Source organism: Gavia stellata, chromosome 6 (assembly GCF_030936135.1).
Source record: "Gavia stellata isolate bGavSte3 chromosome 6, bGavSte3.hap2, whole genome shotgun sequence".
NCBI lineage: Eukaryota > Metazoa > Chordata > Aves > Gaviiformes > Gaviidae > Gavia > Gavia stellata.
The window spans coordinates 18,754,715-18,773,780 of NC_082599.1; the positions used below are offsets into that span (position 1 = coordinate 18,754,715).

The 19,066-nt window shown below is 39.5% G+C and overlaps 1 protein-coding gene across 2 annotated transcripts in view; it reads right to left on the reverse strand.

Moving 5' to 3' along the window:
* APBB1IP (amyloid beta precursor protein binding family B member 1 interacting protein) overlaps positions 1 to 19,066 on the reverse strand; it is a 53,046-nt gene that overhangs the window by 16,600 nt on the left and 17,380 nt on the right. For both annotated transcript variants that reach the window (XM_009808435.2, XM_059818928.1), the window contains exons 6-9: positions 18,335 to 18,456; positions 10,345 to 10,419; positions 8,858 to 9,001; positions 5,568 to 5,678 (exon numbers count right to left, since the gene is read on the reverse strand). In XM_009808435.2, the coding sequence (XP_009806737.2) occupies positions 5,568 to 5,678; positions 8,858 to 9,001; positions 10,345 to 10,419; positions 18,335 to 18,456 (452 nt within the window). The remainder of the gene's footprint in view (positions 1 to 5,567; positions 5,679 to 8,857; positions 9,002 to 10,344; positions 10,420 to 18,334; positions 18,457 to 19,066) is intronic.

Genomic DNA, 19,066 nt, shown 5'->3' on the forward strand with positions numbered 1-19,066 from the left:
TTCATCCTAGATTAATTCAGCATTATGCACCATTACCTCCAGATTACTCAAGCACAACCAGCACCAATAAACTATAATTAAATCCACTCTTTGTCACAGACTGACTAAACCAGAAAATTTGCATATAGATTACCTTGCTATTTGTCTGCTTTGAAAGACTTTTCAAGATGGTGTGACAAAACCAGCTCCTGGACTAGCATGCACACGCGCACACACAACTCTCTTAATGCACAAAAAAAAGTTACATTCACAATTTCTGCTAAGTGCAATGGATGCTGTCGCTAGCACGATGAACAGACCCCTTCCTGCATGGTGTAATCTCTTGGTTTTGAGGGCTTTCAGCTTCGGAATATGAAATAAATCACAAAAGGTCTCATCCATTTCCACAGCATTCCCCAAGTAACATAGTAGATGGTGAAAGAAAAGATCTACAGGGAATCTGTGCATAAAAAATTGCATTTGTAAATGCAAAGGTGACTGTGAGGAACCAAACCACTCCAATTTGCGCACTTGCTGCGTGTGGTGTGTGAAACTACTTTTTCTATGAAGGGGAGAGATTTTTGTTCCCTCACCATTCCTCTCCCAGGAGTGGCCAGCACTCTCCGCAGGGTGGCAGGGAGAGCCGTGCTGCTACCCTCTTCTGCCTCCTCTGCCTGGAACAGAGGGACAGATCTGACCTTGACAGATGCAGGTTTGAGTGAGGGTCTTCTTTCACATTTGGCTGCCCTTTCCTTTCCTCTTTTCTGCATATGGAGGTCTCTATTAAGAAAAGACTCACTTTATCTGGTGTCAAAGTGAACACTGGGATCTTTAGATTTTTGTAAGCATTACATTTAGGCTGAATAGAAAATAGGAATAATCTGCATGTTCACAAAAGCAGATGCCCCAAAAGCATTTATTTTATTCAGAGGCTCTATTTTTAATGTCGAGGGTTCTTTGTGTTGTTTTTTGTTTTTTAAATATGGGACTTCCTTTAAGAGAGGAAGGCTTGTTTAGCACTGGTATAGAACAACTCAAATTAAGAAGGTTACAGCTCAGCGCAGATCAAGTAGCTACTGGGAAACAGAACAGTTCTTCAAGCTTTATAGTTGCCCCAAAGCCTAAGGATTCCTGAAAGCCAACTGCATCGGAGCCTCTGTGCCAGGCTGTACTCTCATCCTCTGGATCCAGCCACATCAGTTCTGGTTTGCTGCACAGGGACAGCTAAAGGTGAGCCTGCTGTCTGACACCAACCAGCCAGCTACGCTCTTTTCGGTTGGTCCCAGCTGGGCTTTCTGCTGCCTGAGAGGAGCTCATATGAGGAAGCAGCTGCTTTGTTCAGTTACTACAGTTGTCTCCTGAATCATCCTGAAAGAAAACTCCTGTGTGAGATCAGCAAAGTGCTCTCTTTTTTGTTAGTAGACACTGTGATGTGCTTTTGAACTGTTTCTGGCACACCACCCTTTTCCCCATTATCTCCTCAGTGTCTTGATGGTTAACAAATAAAAAATGGCTAGTATTTTGCTTATCTGAGCTACGGTATATACAATGGTGTGCTGATGCAATGGGAAGAAATGATAGGCAAGGAGCACTCAAACACATCATGCTTCTCTAGCTCTCTGAGGAACATCCTACAGGATGGATCTGCAGCTGAGAACATTTATATTTGAGCTAGTTTAAATAGCTAGTCTAGGTGCAGCTCCAAAATCACAGACTGCAAAGCCTACCCCAGCTTCTGGGTAAGTATCAAAACAACCTGCCCATGATGTGCATGATCTTGTTGTTGCTGCACTAACACCAGTACCCAAGCCAGCATCAGCTAAGTAACCCAGGTACAACCACTGAAGTTGAAATTAAATGGCTAGTTTAAAAAAAGAAACAGGACAGAAGGAGCTGTCGGCTCCCAGTGACTGGAAGCATGTTAGCTAGGACAGGCACTAGGACCAAAGGCTCACTGTCTCTGTGAGCCCCTCACTTGACTGTAGCCTAAGAGAAGAAACTGGAGAAAAAGCCCGCATCCCATTTAGAGAGATCAAGGTGAAGCAACATTCAAAGAAATGTCATGGAGAATTTGAGGCAAAAGCCCATATAGTTCAGGGCAGTGTCAGACAACCTGAGAAATCTCATTGTTCTAGCTAAAGCCAAGTCACCACAGTTGTGAATAACGTTAGTTATAGGGTTCCTCTTTCCCATAAGTTCTTGATGATGCCTGGCACATAGATGCAAAAATGGCAGGAATACTCTGCTCATTCTTATAATATCTCTTGAGGGCTCTTCCCTCCATAAAGACACACCATAAAGGTGACCAAGTTTGGGGGGAGGCAAAAAGAAATGTTGTATCTTTTCTCTCTGCTAATGAGACAAGACCTTTGAAGGCAGGTACAAATGTTCCTGGTTTTAGCCTAGTTATTTGTTTAGAAGGCTCATCATTCAAATGGGGACTGGAGGAAAAGAAGAGATGCTTCCTGCAAGCATGAGGCCATATTCAACTCCAAATCAGCCCACCTCACTGGCTATTTGCTGCCATTTGAATGAACAAAGGGCATTTTCCCTGTTCTGGAAGTAAGGATGCCAATTAGCTTAACCAGTCAGATATAAATACAGTATTTTTTCAACTCAATGCTCCAAGCTGGGAAATTATGTCTGGTTCCACCTAGCACAGAAGCAAGATCCTGCTAAAGCTGCTAAGTCCTTGCATTTCTCCTGCACTATAAACTACAAGCTGGTGTCTTGCCTCTGAGCTGGGCAGTTTCTTTTGTTAAGCTTGAAACACAGCAGAGCAAGTAACTTGGCTGATGACTGCTCACTGTTTTGAGACAGCGGTTCCTAAGTGGGTCCTCAGAAAACAACAATTCTTTAAAAAATGTAGTGGTATACTATTATTCAAAAACTTTCCAATTGGTGTTACAGCTTACTGGAGCTAATAAGGGCTGCAGACTAACCTATTTTCCAAACTGTGAAAATCTCTTTTGATTTACAGCCATCCTCAGTGAACAGCTAGCATGGGCTATGGCTGCTACTCTTCCAATTACTTTCCCCCATTTGCTTTAAAGACAGATAATCTTCTTCTGCAGCCAACACAAGCAAGTAACTGGAAGAGAACCTCTGCACAGCTCACTGTCCGGAGACACACACAGAGGAATGGAAGAGCTGTGAAGACACAGCAGTACAGCCTTGGCTGTGGAGAAATTTCCGTCTGGCTTGGACTGAGCTGGGCATCCAAATTCCTTCAAAATTACTAGGTTACCAGTATAATAAAGACAAATGTTTATCTGTTAAATCTATTGCCTTTTGCTTGCTGCACCTGTCTGCAAAAGTACTGTCATTTCCTTTTGAGGACTTGCTTCTCATCCTGCCATGTCTTGAGAATAATCTCAAGGATGATGGTTTGTTTTCCTTTGACATCTCAGGACAAGTGTTTTCCAGCAAGAGAGATATTTTCTTCTGGGAGATTTCCATATAAAAACAGGAACAACATGTGACTGTAATAAATGGCTCTATGTTCCCGTGCACACACTTTTGTGTCACCAAACATCCAATCAGAGAGACCAACATTTAACTTTGCTCTTCCCTCAGCCCATAGATTTCAAGATATATTACATCCTCAGCTCCAGCCTCCAAAGGTAAGAGAAGGATATGACAGAACTCATCTCAGCTGCATGCATTCAAAAAGATATATAGAGAATTCAAATTAATGTACAGAAATTATAATAAATATGAAACTCTCCATTACACCACCCTAAGTGGGAGGCTTCCACTTTTGAAACAAAAGAAGATATGAAGATATCAATACTTGCCCATACTTCCTGACCAACTCCAGCCACTGCAAGAGACAGCTGTTAAAAGAAGCCAAGTCTGAAACTGAGCCAGTCAGGAATCTACTACATGCTGATGTGTGGGAATCAAAATGAAGAACGATCACTGTAACATAATCTATTCATCACTAAGTAGTGTTGCTTGGATATAATGATCTTATCAATATGATGTTTATTCTAGTATACCACAAACACATTTTAGAAGCATCAGAGCAAACAGTTTTGCTAGTAGGTTTCAGACATTTATAAGCCTATCACACATAAAGCTTTCCCTAACAAGCTTTTGATCTTGTTCCTCACATTTCATGTTGAGGGTACAGTGCTAACACCACACATCCAATAAAGCAAGTATTTTAGTCGAGTTCTGACTTTTTTGGTGTAAGTTCTTATTTATAGCATACCTCTTTTCATAAAAGATGGCAATAAGTCCAGAAAGTTTTCCTATTCATTGTGAAGTTAAACACATTGCGACATATACTTCAAAAATCATGCTTTTATTTTCATCTGAACACAATGTGAATAACTGTTATTAGTCAGATACTTCGACCAGTCATCTGTTTAGAAAAACAATTTCCCCATATTTTTTAAATTAGCTCCCCTTTTCCTTTTTTTTTTCATTACAAGTTGTATTTTTCAGAAATAATGCTTACCTGTTAACTTCAGAAGGCTCACCCCTGTTTTACAAAAAAGGGTTAAGAGTTTTTTGCAGAGAACTATAGTATTAAAACTGCTCATCTGTGTTAATTAGATACATCTGCTTCAGAAAGTAAGTCTGGGTCTATAAAACACTTCTGCTTGGCCACGTGTAAATTAGGCTAGCAGACATTTTGAAACTGAATAAAAAAAGTGCTGTAAGTGTGCAGCTACAGCCAGAAATGTGGTATTATAAGTGACCTCTGAGGTGAATGCTTCCCATACTTTTTTCCTGAGATGGCAAGATACTGTGTTTTCTAATATCTTGTTTGCACCACAGGCCTTTACATAGAGAAGCAGCAACAAGATTATCTTCTGTGTTGTACACAGTAATCCTACTGTATTCTAAAATCTGTATTAATGACAGATAGCAAGCAAGGCCTAATTACTGCAACCTCAAAGCTTCATTCTGCTATCTGAACGATTTGAAAAGCATGGGCTTCTTTTCCTTTCCTGAGAGGAATGCAGAATTCCCAGGAGAATTTGCAGTGTTATTACCTGGAGAAGCAGCAGTGAGATACTTAGTTCAACAGCAAGCACCAATTTTCATGACGGAGCGAACAATGTCTTTTGCCCTCCGGCCACAAATAGTTGTGCAATAAAATATGCCATCTGAGATGTCTATTCCTGCAAGATTTTGCATCTCAGTTCAACAAACCACTCAACAGGTATGACTACACTGCCAATAAAAAGTAGACGTACTTTTTAGCGTACAGTCCATAGTGCTCGTAACATCAACGTTAGGGACTGTCACTTTTCTCATCATACATCTCCCTTGTGTGCCATTTGTCTAGATGTGTCCAGTCACCTGAACAGTCAGTCACTGGAAGCATATTCAGCCTTGTTTTGAAGACAACTTCATAGATGCAGTTTAGACGTATATCATAGGACTACCAGTCCTTAAAATTAAGGTTCTAAAGGTATGTTGCTGATCAACAGTGAAGCGAAAAAGACATTAGACATGATTTTGCAGGAGGTATTCTATCTCATCAGAGTCCCTGCAGCTTCAAACTGAAACATGTAAACATGTAAAAGAAACTGTGTATGACATTTGTAGAACTTATTTTTCTTGTACATTACCTTTAAGACAAAGCAGTGATCTGTAGGTGCCTTATATTTCACTTTGTGTTGAGAACCGTAATAAACGTTCATATTCTCAAATTGAATGAAGCATGCCAGATCCCGTGATGTCTACAAATGAAAACCAAGCACATCATTGTTAGAACTAATTGAATTTTGAGGTGAAACTCATTAATAGGACTTTTTTCAAGTGTATGAATGTCAGTGCTTTTTATTTTTTTAACTGTCATGAAGTTGACTGAAAAAAGATTAATTTTAAGTGTGTGCATTCTTAAATTAACAATTGAAAGAGGGTCAGTACATATTAGGAATAATACATAACACAGTGCAACATTTTGCTGTTGTTCTGGTTTTACTGTGCTTTATTGCTTTGTGTGGAGATTTTGGCTTATGGCTAGTAAGACCAAATACACCACCATAGTAAGAAATAACTTCAGTAAAATAGATACAGGCCTTGCAACCACACCCTTACAATTCGGAGTGGGGAAGGAAGGGTTGGGGTTCTAAATTGCTTTGGGAGCTTGTTTTTCTTTGGTGTATGTAACAAACTCTCATCAGGAAATGAGCACACATTTCATCTGTTTTGCTTTGAATTTTCTCAGATTTCCTAGCATCATTCCTCTTCTGTTTATCGTAATATTTGCTTCTTCACAACATGTTGCTAAAGTAAAGGTTTCTGTTGCTGGCACACTTCTCAGTGCAGAATTCTGCATACAAAGAGTAACTTTTGCAATCATTTGAGTGAAAATGCAAAAATGGGCATGTCATATGGTCACTGTTGGCTAAACTGAGAAATCAGGAAATTGTGAAAAAAAAGAAAAAAGAAAATAACAAACCACAAATCCTCTCTACCCCCAAGGATGGGGTTATATGTCCGCATATGATGGTTCTTCTACGCTGTTCTCATTCTTACTGATACTTTCATTACAATACACCCTTGAGTTGGATTTATTTACAAATTGAGTTCACAAGTAAGATTTATGGGGAGAGGAAACACTCCTAACTGTATGTAGACCGGGCTTCTCTCTCCCCTGTCTCCCCTGAAGCTGATGTCACAGATTTTGTCATTGACTCTGTGGACCTAGGATTTTCCAACACTGTAAGTTCATAAAGGTGCTCAAATCCATGCAGTATATAGAGTTATTCCTTCCCTTTACGAACCAGGTAATGGCAATTAAGACCAACATGAATGCAGTTGTTATTTTCTTCTAAGTAAGGAACAAATTTTTATGCAAGGGACACAGGCACTTATTGCTAGTATTTCTGCAATGTTAATATGCCAAAGCAACACAATTAATAGAAACAAATTTTAAAATTGTATCTGCAATTCTGATTCTGTTGTTTTGTGACCCTGTCCATTAACAGCATGTTTTTGAATGGAATAGAAGTAGAGTAATGCCGAAGAAAGAAATTAAGACAGCAGTACTGACTGGTGCCTGGTTTGTTAACAAAAAAACCCCAAAAAACAAAAACACAAAAGGCATGTGTGTAAAATTATCTGAACATGTCCCTGTATTTTTACATGTTTGCAATGTATTTTACAGCCAACATGAAGTGCCAAAGCTATGCCAGACTTCTTTGCTTTTTTATAACAAGTGAAAACATGATTACATGATGAATTTCCAAACAGCTGCAGCAGCTGAAGATATTATTGTCCGCCAACTGTTTGTTTCTGTACCTCAATGAAAGATCACTCTACCCACAACTGAATGACTTCAGCAACGTGCACGTGCACTCTGCATACCACCCTGACATGGGATGAATTCTCATAATTTAAGGATTGTGACTGAAGAGCTATACTGAATTCTGCTGCAATGCTTTAAGATGCTTAGCACCCTCACTGCACCCAGTTCCTTAAAATGGTTCAGTTATAGGCAGGGTGGTACACAGGCTGTAATAACTAACAGGCAATAAAGTGTTAAACCAAAACAGCTGTTACAAGGTCACTGCATGGCTCCATCCTGAGCCTATGTTTGCAGTCTGTCACCTGAAAAGAGAAAGCACTTTCCTCATTTGCACTGTGGTGGAAAGTCACTGAAATCAGTATCACTGGATGATGAAAAAAGGCTGGGTAACTATCGGTATATGCTTGCCCTGCTTTGGCACTGTGCTACTGGCCATCATTGGAGGCAGACTACAAGGAAATGTCAAAGATGGACATTTCATTTGACTACACTTACACTCTTTCCACCTTAAGTGCCTTCCAAATAGCATTCTAGTTCCTAATTGATAGGGTGTTGTATGTGTGCAACATGATCCGAGGACTGAAAGCTATTATATCAGGGTCAGGTAAAGTCAAAATAAATTTCTGTGAAAACAGCAAGGTAATCTAGGTCTGTGTTTCACTGAGATTTGCTTATAAACACAGGTCACTGGAGCAGCAGCATGGCATTCCTTTACAAGCTATCAATTTTTTTTTTTTTCCTTTATAATTTAGTCAGGGAATAGCAGAACATTTAAGTTTCACAGCACAAATCATAAAATTAAAGTTCCATCAGCAGCACCAGAATTTTCAAATATGAAGTATTAGCAGAGCTGTAAGTCGTAAATAGAAGTGGTTTTCAGAATAAAAAAAAAAAAATTACTATCAGAAGCCATCATTCTACCTCATCACTGTGGAAATGAGAAGCCAGCCGCCCTTATGTGCAACACATCTAGGACCCCTTTGCTTCTCCAGTGCTGGCAATTCAGACTCTTTAAATATTTTGCCATACTAAATGTCAGTGCATTTGATTCGGTCAGATGGATGCTTCTGTCTCACTTCTTTCTACACAAAGGGCAGTCTTAAAAAGCCTTAAAAGGCACAACGCATTCTCTAGGTAAAGATCACTGTAGGAAAAAACGTATAGCATTTCTGCATGCTGTTTACTGGCTTGTAAAGTTGTATCAAACGAAGTAAAATTTCACTTTTTTTGGGATAAGAAATTAGTTTACTTGAGAACTTTTAAAATATTCTTCCACAGGGAACCCACATAACAGTGAAGCATTCCGGCAGCATAACACCAGCTGAAGGGTGCTGTGCTGTTTTTCTTTTCCCTACTAACTTCCAGAGGAGCACTATTTCATGAATGCTTTTATGTATCCATAGAAATCAAACGGAGAGAAACGTGACAGGATTCAGTGACTACATTGTAATATTTGCACAAGTGGAGTAGTCAAAGTTAAACAAAAAAAAAACCCAAACCCTCTCAGATGCACCAGACAGTGCTCTTAAAATGTCGCCTTGGGAGTTCTTCACTTTCACCGCCATGAATTGTTTTATTTCTAAAAGGATTATTTGGCTTCCTGACCTTGGTTTTTCCTTTGGGTACATAATAAATTCCAGAAGCTCGCAGAAGAAAATAACGCCTCTTCCAGGACTTTTTTCCATCTTCTTTTAAATAAAGGGCCCCTTCAAGCTCTGGCACAATGACAGATGTCCCACAGAAGCTTTCCTGTGCAACAAGAATAATAATACACAAAATAAATTGATTTAAACACAATCTTATTAATAAATAGCAGAAAAATGCTCCCTTGAAAAATAAAGACATTTCCTGTGACAGCGAACATATGAACACGGGGAATGCAGTTACCAGGGAGATGAACACCTTAGACAGGCAAAGGAAACTTTTCCAAGCTAATGTGGTAACTTGGCCGGGCAAGTTGGGTGCTTCCACTGGAAAAGAAGGCTCGCAAAACCTTCATTCTCTAAAGGGTCAAGCAAAAACCTACAAAAGGTTTTAACTAGACATAGATGTGCTCGGTAAAGGCAATAAAACAGAATGGTTGGTACTGCCACTGTTCGTTTCTCTCTATTGCTGTATCTATACGTTCTGTAGAGAAATACTTCTGTAGAGAGAATCTTTAAAGACTGCTTAGAGCTCTAAAAACAGCTAAAGAAAAACATCCCCCTCAATCTCTGCTTTCACTTCGAAATACACGCTAGCATTTACAACACTGTTTAAATAAATATACTTCATTGTTTGCTTGAAGGACCTACTGTCGGGTAATTTTTAATGCCAACACACTTATCACTTAATGTTTTCACTTAGAAATTACCAGGATTTCTGCTGGTTGACATCTGGTGCCTTCATGAGATGCACTAATTTTGAAATGGGAATCCTCAGTCACCTGAGAACAGCATTTCCTTTGTGAACTCTTACCAAAGTCAAAATGCTTGCCAGGAGAACTGTGATAACCTCTTCCATACAGCTCTGGATTTTTCTCTCTCAGACATACAACTGAAGTAAAACTTCAGCAGGAAAGGCAAGAGGCTAAACAGACTTTCTGAAAAAGGGCAAAGGTTCTTTTTCTGTTGTCATACAGCTAATAATTTGAGTTAGTGAGAAGTACACCTACTTGTAATCCAAAAGATAATTGTTTGCTACTGATCAACCTTACTAATAATATAAAGTCACAAGGGCTGGCCTAAGGGTGTAGCACAGCTGTTTCTGTTATTTATATTTGTATAACACTGCTTTTATTGTTATCATGGCATTACTCCTCATCGAAACACTACATAAAAATGTTTCATGACACTGGGGTCTATAACAACAAAATAATTCTCCAACGTTTAATTTGTCTGATAGGGGATACAATCTGCATTTTTAATGGTGAGCAGCAGATGCAGAGGAAAATCCATATATTAAACCTTAGAGACAAAGACACCAACCATCACAGAACTTCTTGTTGTTACACATTTGCCCACAAAGAACTAAACGCTGTTGTTGCAGAGCAGATGCAGATGGTGGCAGAGTTTTGGTGACGTTTGCATCATCAACCTGGAAAGTTGGCTTACCTCCAGTAAAGCCTCTTTGTTTTTATCATTCATTTCTTTGCTCTCATTCTTCCCTTTGTTTGCCAGGTAGAAATTCTGATTAAGACACAAAAGAAATTGGTGTTCATTATAAAGATAGCAATACAAGTAACTAGATCACTACAAACCCATTCAATAGTTACTCAGTCTTTCAACACTGAGTACCCAAGTGAGTGGATGCAAGAGGCAGATGCTTATGGACTCTTCTTATAGAAAATTTTAATCACAGCTGCCTGTTCATGAGTTTTAATTCTTTATTTTGAATATAATTCAAAAGTAATACAATGTTACTTTTACGTATGTATATACAGCCTCCCAAAATTTTAAAAACACTGGCTTATGTTTTTGGCTGTTTTTCTGGATCAATGGGTTTGATTTTATCATTCCAATTTTCACCACTTCCTATATTGCCACAGGTGGTAGAGAACATAACATTTTATTGCATGCTGATATACGATGAATACAATGCAGTATCAAAAGGCTAGAAAGCATTTTTCCTAACAACCCAATTTAGTAATTTGCACGCTTCCTATCTGGCACTCCAGATATAACTCAGCTCTTAATTTTTAATAAAAGTGCTTATATGCCTGTATCCAAAGTTACTACTTTCTACTTTTAAACCCCTGTTCATGCTCTGCAAAGTATTTTTATGCAATGAAGAAGGTATTCAAAAATCAGAAGAAATCAGAAGAAATTATCACCATGATACCTTGGCACAAGTGCTCCAGCCTACTGAAACAAAAGCCTACACTCTGAAATGACCCTCCGCTTCCGTGACAGAGAGCTGTGAAGCCGCAGCCACCCTCAGAGGACCCAGTGCCTGTCTGCCCGTGCAAACAAGGAAGCACAGCGCCTCATGCACACAGTTACCAGTAAAAATAAATTCACCCACTGTTAAACAGCAAAAACAATTCTGCATCCATCTGTATTGTACAGATGGACAAAAGGAGAGCACTTGGACATGTGCAAATTCACGCAGTAGGAAGGTAGCTCAGGAGCATGCTAGGACTTGGGTGCTGGAGCATGTGCAGTGGCTTTGCTCAACAGCAAGCATGGCCAGATAGCAGAGCCCGGCTGCCTGCAGACAGTGAGGCAGCTGGGCGTGAAGGAAACAGGTAGATCACGGAACTATGCCATGCATCAAGTAGCATTTGGATCCATGGGCTTGAGGCCAGAATGATAACACTCCAAGTCTTTTATCATTTTCTAAACAAAAGTACATGTAGAAGAGGAGCCTGGGTTTGGAAAATACCTGATGCATGGGACAGTCTTACTGATTTCCCTGGAATTAGTCAAAAAGCTAAGTCTGCAGAACAAAGGCCATAAAACAAACACCATTGTCTAGGAAAGAGACAAAATCATAAAAACCCGACAAATTTTGAAAGCTATCTACTTAAAAATTACTCCTAATTCTGTAATTCTTCAGCAATTCTGTAGGAAGAAAACTAAGAGTTTCTCTGACTTTTCTTCTCTCTCCATTTTTTCATGTCTCAAGACTATGAGAATGTGGCAACATATTTACACGCCTAGAACTCCACAACAACTAAACTGCAATAGAAATGCAAACATTACCAAAAGACAAATGAGAAATGTGTAAATGAAGGAACATGCTGTTGCTACAGTATAAGAAAGAAACAAACAAGCAGCAAATCTGCCCTGCCAGCATACCATGTTTACAGCAATGAGGTTTATCTGAAGTGAAACCCTGCTCTTCCACACAACCACATCTTTTTCAAGCAGTGCTGTTCACAGCAGCTGTCTGCCAGAACGCAAGCCTCACAGCAGACAGTTTTTGGAGGGGCACGAGGAGAGGAAAGGGAAGAGGTGTGGATGATCTCAAAAACAGTTCTTTAAAAACTGCTTTCTTAAAAGTTCACATCAAATCAGATAGGGGACATCAGAAACACAGCCACCTGCAATTTGGCCTATGCTGTTGCCATGTCTGTGATATGAACAAAAGAAAAGAAACTTGAACATTCAGTACAATAGACAGTTATGCTAGGAAATACAGCAATGCTCTTCTCTAGGATATGCAGCAGCACATAGCTGGCTCCAGACTGCCCAGGCACATTTTTAGTCCATGGATGAAGGTAAGCAAACACTAAGGACCACAGCTTCGTGACTACATCTGAAGACTATTCACAGCGGAAAAAACCCATACCAGCTCAAAACAAAACCCGCTTAGAAGTGTGGTCTCAGTACAACCCATACAGCAATGCCTGCCTATGCAGTCCAAAACCATAGGTCTGACTGAGTGACAATGCTCCGCTCATCCCACTGGGGAAAAAAGATACTGTTCTGAGCAGCTGCAGCCAAGTCCTCTGTACATGTGCAACACCTCTTCTTGACAGAGAGCACTATCGCAGCACTGCTGGCTTGATGTTGGCACATCCACTTTTGCAGTGATGAAGGTATGAAGAGAAACCTCAGAGGGCACTGTTAGGCTGGGCTGGGCCTCCACACTTTGGGATGGATTTGGAAAGTAGAGGGACATGCAAGCTTTAAGCCTTTTTCTTCTATAGATCATTATAAAGACATAGTACAAGCCCTAAAAACACACAATGAAGATTTATCAAGGTAAGTACACCTTATCACTGTCTCAACAAGGGTTGGCTCATCAGCTTTACTACTGGTGGGGAGAGCATTCATCTGGCTCAGTTAGCCTTCAGTGCACTGATAATAAGAAAACAAAGCTCCTCTGATTACAACTGATTCACATTCAGGCATCTGGCATTTATTTAGCAGAAACACAGACCACCCTGTACTGACATAATCAATGGTAAAGAGAGAAAGTTTGTAAAGATATCCGTGCTGGATCTCTAACAACGCAACTTTTTCATTAGGGAAACAGGGCTCTGCCACCTAAACCAACGTTAGGCAGATGTACGCTGTCATCTTTCACCTGTCAACACACCTTTCATTTATTACTGATTACCTCCGTTATGTCTGTGCCCCAAAATCTGGCAGTACATAGTAGTTACTATCTGTCAGTGGCTGAAAACCTGGGGAGCAGACTGTACACTGTACTTGTTTTATCACTGTGTGGTCTCCTATTTTTGATCAGAAGTATTCATTCTATAGGAGGCAAACCACATGTGTCCACAAGAGGTCATTCCAAGTCCAGTAGTCAAAGGTCATGATAAAAGGCAAGCTCTTTCCTGTCTGAGGACACTACTGGGAAAGGCATGTTTGTTTTGGGATGTCAGGTCATCAATGGGACAAGATGTGGCTACAGGACAGCTCTCTGCATATGTCTACAGATTTGAGAATTAACTATTTTTTATGTTCAAAAGACAATCTTCTCTTGATAGAGAGCTGAACTTACTTAACAGGATGGATTCACCCTCTTGGGTTGATAACATAAGAAAGCATAAAAGGTTATTGTAGCAAACAAAACAAAGTATGTTGGAACACCTTGTCATTGGGTTTGCTTTGTTTCCACTGTTTGGGTTATTTGTTGCAGAGATGAGCAGTTGTGTGTTTTTGCTGAATTATTCCCTCTGCCTACAAACCCCAGACCAGCTGAAGCTGACACAAAGCCAGTTGCTCTCCCATGCCATTCTTCCTCACTCAGACTAATGCAGAGCTACAGTGGCAGTTTTGACATGTACTGCTAGCCAGATACGACATCCTTAAGAGACGTTAGGCCAGCATTTCCCCCTGTGCTTATGCAACACAGTGGCAAAACTACTGCACTGCCAAACTCTCTGATCAGTGTTCCATGTCTCTATATTCATAAAAAGAATTTCCTACGTGAAACAGCACCTCTCTCATACCTTTCATCTTTTTTTCATACACAGTTCCATCCAAGCTGGATTGCAGCAGCTACTTGTCAATACATAGCAAAAAATAGGTGTTCAAGGCAGCATCCTCCCTCTGCTTCCCCTTCCACTTAGGTTGTATTTTTGCTTTCAAGCTAATGAAATTGCTTTTCCAGAAGATCTGCAAAGTTCGCAACAGTACAGACCAGATAGTGTGCAGCAAACAAGGCAGCTGCTCCATACTCACGACTATCTACTTTGTGCAATGAGCTGCCTGTTTACGCTCATCCAAACTACACCTGGAATGAGGCAAGAACTGGCCAGCTCACACCCGATTTCAGCCCATTGCAACTGCGTACTAAATGCAGCACAGTTTGTGCAGAAAAAATAAAACAGAACACGGTCATATCTGCAACCCGTATCACGATGTGTCCCTTAAAAAAATGCACATTAATAATATTAGAAGATATCTATAATTGCTCTGAAGATCACAAATGTAAGTAAATAAATGAAGCTAAAGGCAAAGCTCTTTTGAAGCCCAAAAAAACCTGATTTTCAACTCTGTTTACTTGATTTTATAATGTTTGTAGAAATCACTACAGCTGACTTTTCATGCCTTGAGGATTAAGGTCTTCAACATCATGGAGGGGGGAACATGGAACAAATGAAAGATGTACATAAGCTAAGATGCAGCTAACAGCAAAGCACTTAATAGGCTGATTAAAAGTCCCCTGCAAAATGGTTCAAATGTGTAAAGACTGCTTCTGTGTTACAGTTCCAAGGCAGAAAAACAATTGTTGAACTAGCACCTTAACTTGAAACTATACCATGGTCAGAGATACACTAATAGAGAGAGAAATTACTAAACAATGGGAGTACAGTGAAGAACAGTTCCCTTTTCTTACTGCTATTTCTTTGCGCATTTGCCAGCACACTCAAAAATCAGGTTCCCTGCCACCCTTCTTTGTTTCCTTCACTGGGTAACAGAGAGACAAAAGAAAAACCTTGATTCATAAAGGTGGCCAAAGTGGTGAAAAACAAAACTATCACCTGGTGGATACTAGCCCAATTTCACTGACTTTAAAACAAATATTCAAGCGTGACACTCATTATAGCTGTCCTGTTATGAAAGACATTACAAATTCTTACTCCACCTCCTTCTCACGCTGTTTAGTACTCTTGCTTTTCGGAAGAAATAAAATGTCAATTCAGTGTACGGCTTCTCCATTGCAGGGTGTAGCTCTTGCTTTTGGCTTACATACGAGGGAGCAGAAGCATAAAGTACTCACTGTACAGATTTTCATGAATTTTTCATAAATACTGTCCAAAAAAAATAATAAAAAAACCCCAAAAAACCCCACATGCGTGTGGTGTCACCTGCACTGTTTGAATTTATCCTGTCTGCTTGTACCAGCAAAAGATACACAGGAAATCAAAATCCATGCAAGCAAAAATCAAATATAGCGTACTAAGAGTGTGACCAGCATTTACAGTCAGGAGTCTAGATTCAGCTACCCCTTACAAATAACCCTGTTTAAATGAAGCATTTCCTACATTTTTCTTATTTTTAGAGTCTCTTTTAGCTGAGAATTATTCTTTTTGAAAAGAGGTGTTGAGACCTGACAACCTTTCCTTTCAAGAGTCAAGAACAGTATCACTCAACCACATGACAAAGCATCACCTTTCCTATGTTATAAAGGTTTTCTTTATTTGCACATGTACCAATATGTATTTTTGTTTCATTCTTTAGTCATAGACTTGTGACACTCCATCTCTGTAGATGAATCACTGATGCCATTCATGGAATGGTCTTTTACTGTGAGTTCCCTGCAGGGTAAATTATATCATGGTGCAAAAAGGGCAAAAGTGTGCCTGTCTTCGTGAAGACAGGGACACCTGAAGATTTTGCAGATGGTTTTTCTAAAATGTATTCTAAATACTTTAAAAAATTGTTTCCAGAAACAAAGCAGAAAAATATTAGAAAGTACTGCATGACAAGAATGACAATCTTCAAAAAAAGCCACTGGCATTAGCTGAGCAGGATATTGCTAGCACAGACATAAGAGGATAAATCCTGCATTTCAAAACCTCAGTTCCTCCTTAGAAAATGAAACACATTTAATTACTTGTTGTTTAATCTATACCAGGTATATAACTAGTTCACAGAAAGAAACAATGAATATTGGCACAGGTCACAGACCTTCTCCAGAGGTCCACTTTTTTTAGCAATGCATCTGGACATCTTTATAATAAGATTTTTTTAAAGCGTTTAATTGCTTCAAACTTCTGTAATGAAAATTTTGTATCACTGATTTGTCAATGAGTAAACTGTAGGCACCTGGCTACCTTTGGAATTTGCCTCTCTTTTTGGAGAAAAGTATCTGCAAGTTACAAAACTGTGAGATCTCCCACAGACAACTTCCAACAGAATGAGCACTAAATAAGACCAACAAGGAATCCAACTGCTGCTGCATTACCACCACCGGCTGTGTCAAAAAAAGCATTCTGCAATTTCTGTACTCACAAAAGGACTTTACAAGGCAACCTTGACTGAGCTAGGAGCAGGAGGCTGAATATACTGAGACTACAGTATCAAAGCACTGGATTTCAGTTTCCCATTGATTACAACATAATTTCCACAAGTAGTTAGTTAGGTAATCATACACCCAGCTCCCCACCCCATCTGGACTCCCTCTAGATCATGTATTTTACCATGTTTCATTACCTAGTGTGAGCTCTGTCTCTATAATACTGATTATTTTCTGCCAAAAAGACAAACCACCGATATGACAGTACTATTCTGCCTGTCTCGCAAGGTGTGAATTTACTAAGGCTGACAGATGGTTAGACTTTATTAGTGGCAAAATATTTCAATAGTGTGATAGCCACAACTGATCCTGTTTCCTTAGGCTGTTCATTTTAGAGCTTATCACAGAGGGGCTGATGCTCAAGGACTGCAGACATGTCCAGATCAAGCTCAACATGTCCTGAGATGGGAGGACAGAGCTACACTCTTATTCTGGTTTTAGTTTAGGTCATATTTATTTCTAAAGTTCATTGCAATCAAAATACCCAGAATTTTCATCAAAGATTTACTTCCTATGGGAGGTTCACAGTCTTGCCCTAAGCTACTTTCCCAAATAACACTATTATAGTGTACAAATCAAATGTACAATCAAACCTCTTCTGCTAGGTATGTTTATGTGCATTAAAAAGTATGACATCTTGAGCCATTATGTATGTTTTACTTCCAAACTTGGCTTTGCCGTTTCATATTAAAAATCAACATCAATTCATGTACACTGCAGGGTAAGCTTTCTTTCCCTGACTGTGGATACTTGTTACATCAATGAAAGAAACTTCCTCTCTGCAGGTTTTATGTGAAACACTGGCTCATTCTAAAAAAACCAACTTCCTAATGAGCAGCTTGGTGAGATTTGCTGCCAAATTATATGTTAGACTCATTTTTTCAGCAATGCTGAATTGCTCATTTTTCTCTTGCTGCCCTCAGGAACAAACCAGATGCTCAGTGAGCTAACAGACCACCTACAAGGGGAAAAGATCTGGTGCCCCAGAATCCATCAACTGCATGTGCTAGGGTGTTCGTAGATACGGTTTTGACCACATATCACAAGAAATAAATCATTTATGTATACACCTATCCTCAATAATTGGACGCAATTCAGTGTGCAGACCCTCTTTTTACAATGTTAGTGTGCTCAAGTTACTGTTCACCCAATTCTTCTCCCCAGTCTAAATGAAATACAGATAAAGTCTCTGTAGTACTCAGCATACTCTTTATGAAGTTTCACATACAACTGGCAAAAACTGGACCTTCAAGGAAATGTTGATTTTCATCAGTAGAAATAGTGGAGAAACTGTAGTAATGACAAAGGCCAGGTTTTTTCAGCTGTGCCATCTCACCCCAGTTCAGAGAGCTGTGCCTAAGCAACAGCTTGTACCGGTGGAGAACTACACGCTTCATTTTTTACCACTGCAGATGGGCTTTAAAATAATATCAGAAAATAACACAAAGCACTAATTTTCGAATCGTTGCATTCAACATTCTAGAGTTTTTTTGTTGTATGTACAAGTTTTGCTTTCTCTAATTTTGAATGGACAGAGCTGAAAGCAAATTAATAATGCAATAGGCAGCATACAGACTAAATGATATAATTTTAGACCCTTATCCAAATACCATGTTAGCTTACCTGGGGATTTTTAAATAAAGCGTATTTTTCACTTTTTTCCAAAAACAGAATCTTATTCTCAGTGTCTCGAGTCCAGTCTGATAACACTTCAACAACATTTTCATGGTCTTCAAAAAACCTTTCTGGAGAGACAGAAAAAGGTAATGTAAGACACTCAAACTCTCTCCCCCCTCTCCTGAGGCTGCAGAAATTCCTGTGTAAGAATGTAATCATATCTGATGCTCGCTCAGAGCTGGACAGCCCAGCGCTCTTTTCCACTGCACAGAAGGGAGCCAAACCACATGAAAATAGTGTCATGTGGAAGGGCAAATCAGCTACAGAAGATGCCTTATGTACCTCTGGCATGCTCCTAGATTCCTCCTGCATCTCTGTGCTGTTGCCCGAAGACTGCAAAGGATGAAACCTGTGACCCACTAGGAGTAGATGGTTACACCCATGTCTCTCAACGGCTTTCTGCTTTTGTTTGCTTTTGCTTTTTTAAAGTTTGCAGCATGATTGGGGAGGTTATATAGTCACTTTTGCTACTGAATTGAAAAAAAAAATTAGTAAAAACTTATTTCCTAGTCTTTTTACTTATTGGAATGAATGAAAAATTGCTTTTTGTCAGCAGGAAGAATTCTATGCACCGAAAAGAAAATGTTTTGTTTCAAGCAACTGTATTTAAAAACAGAAATAGCAAAACAGAGGTAATAGGAAGACAGACCGAGAACTGATGTGAAAATATACTGTTTC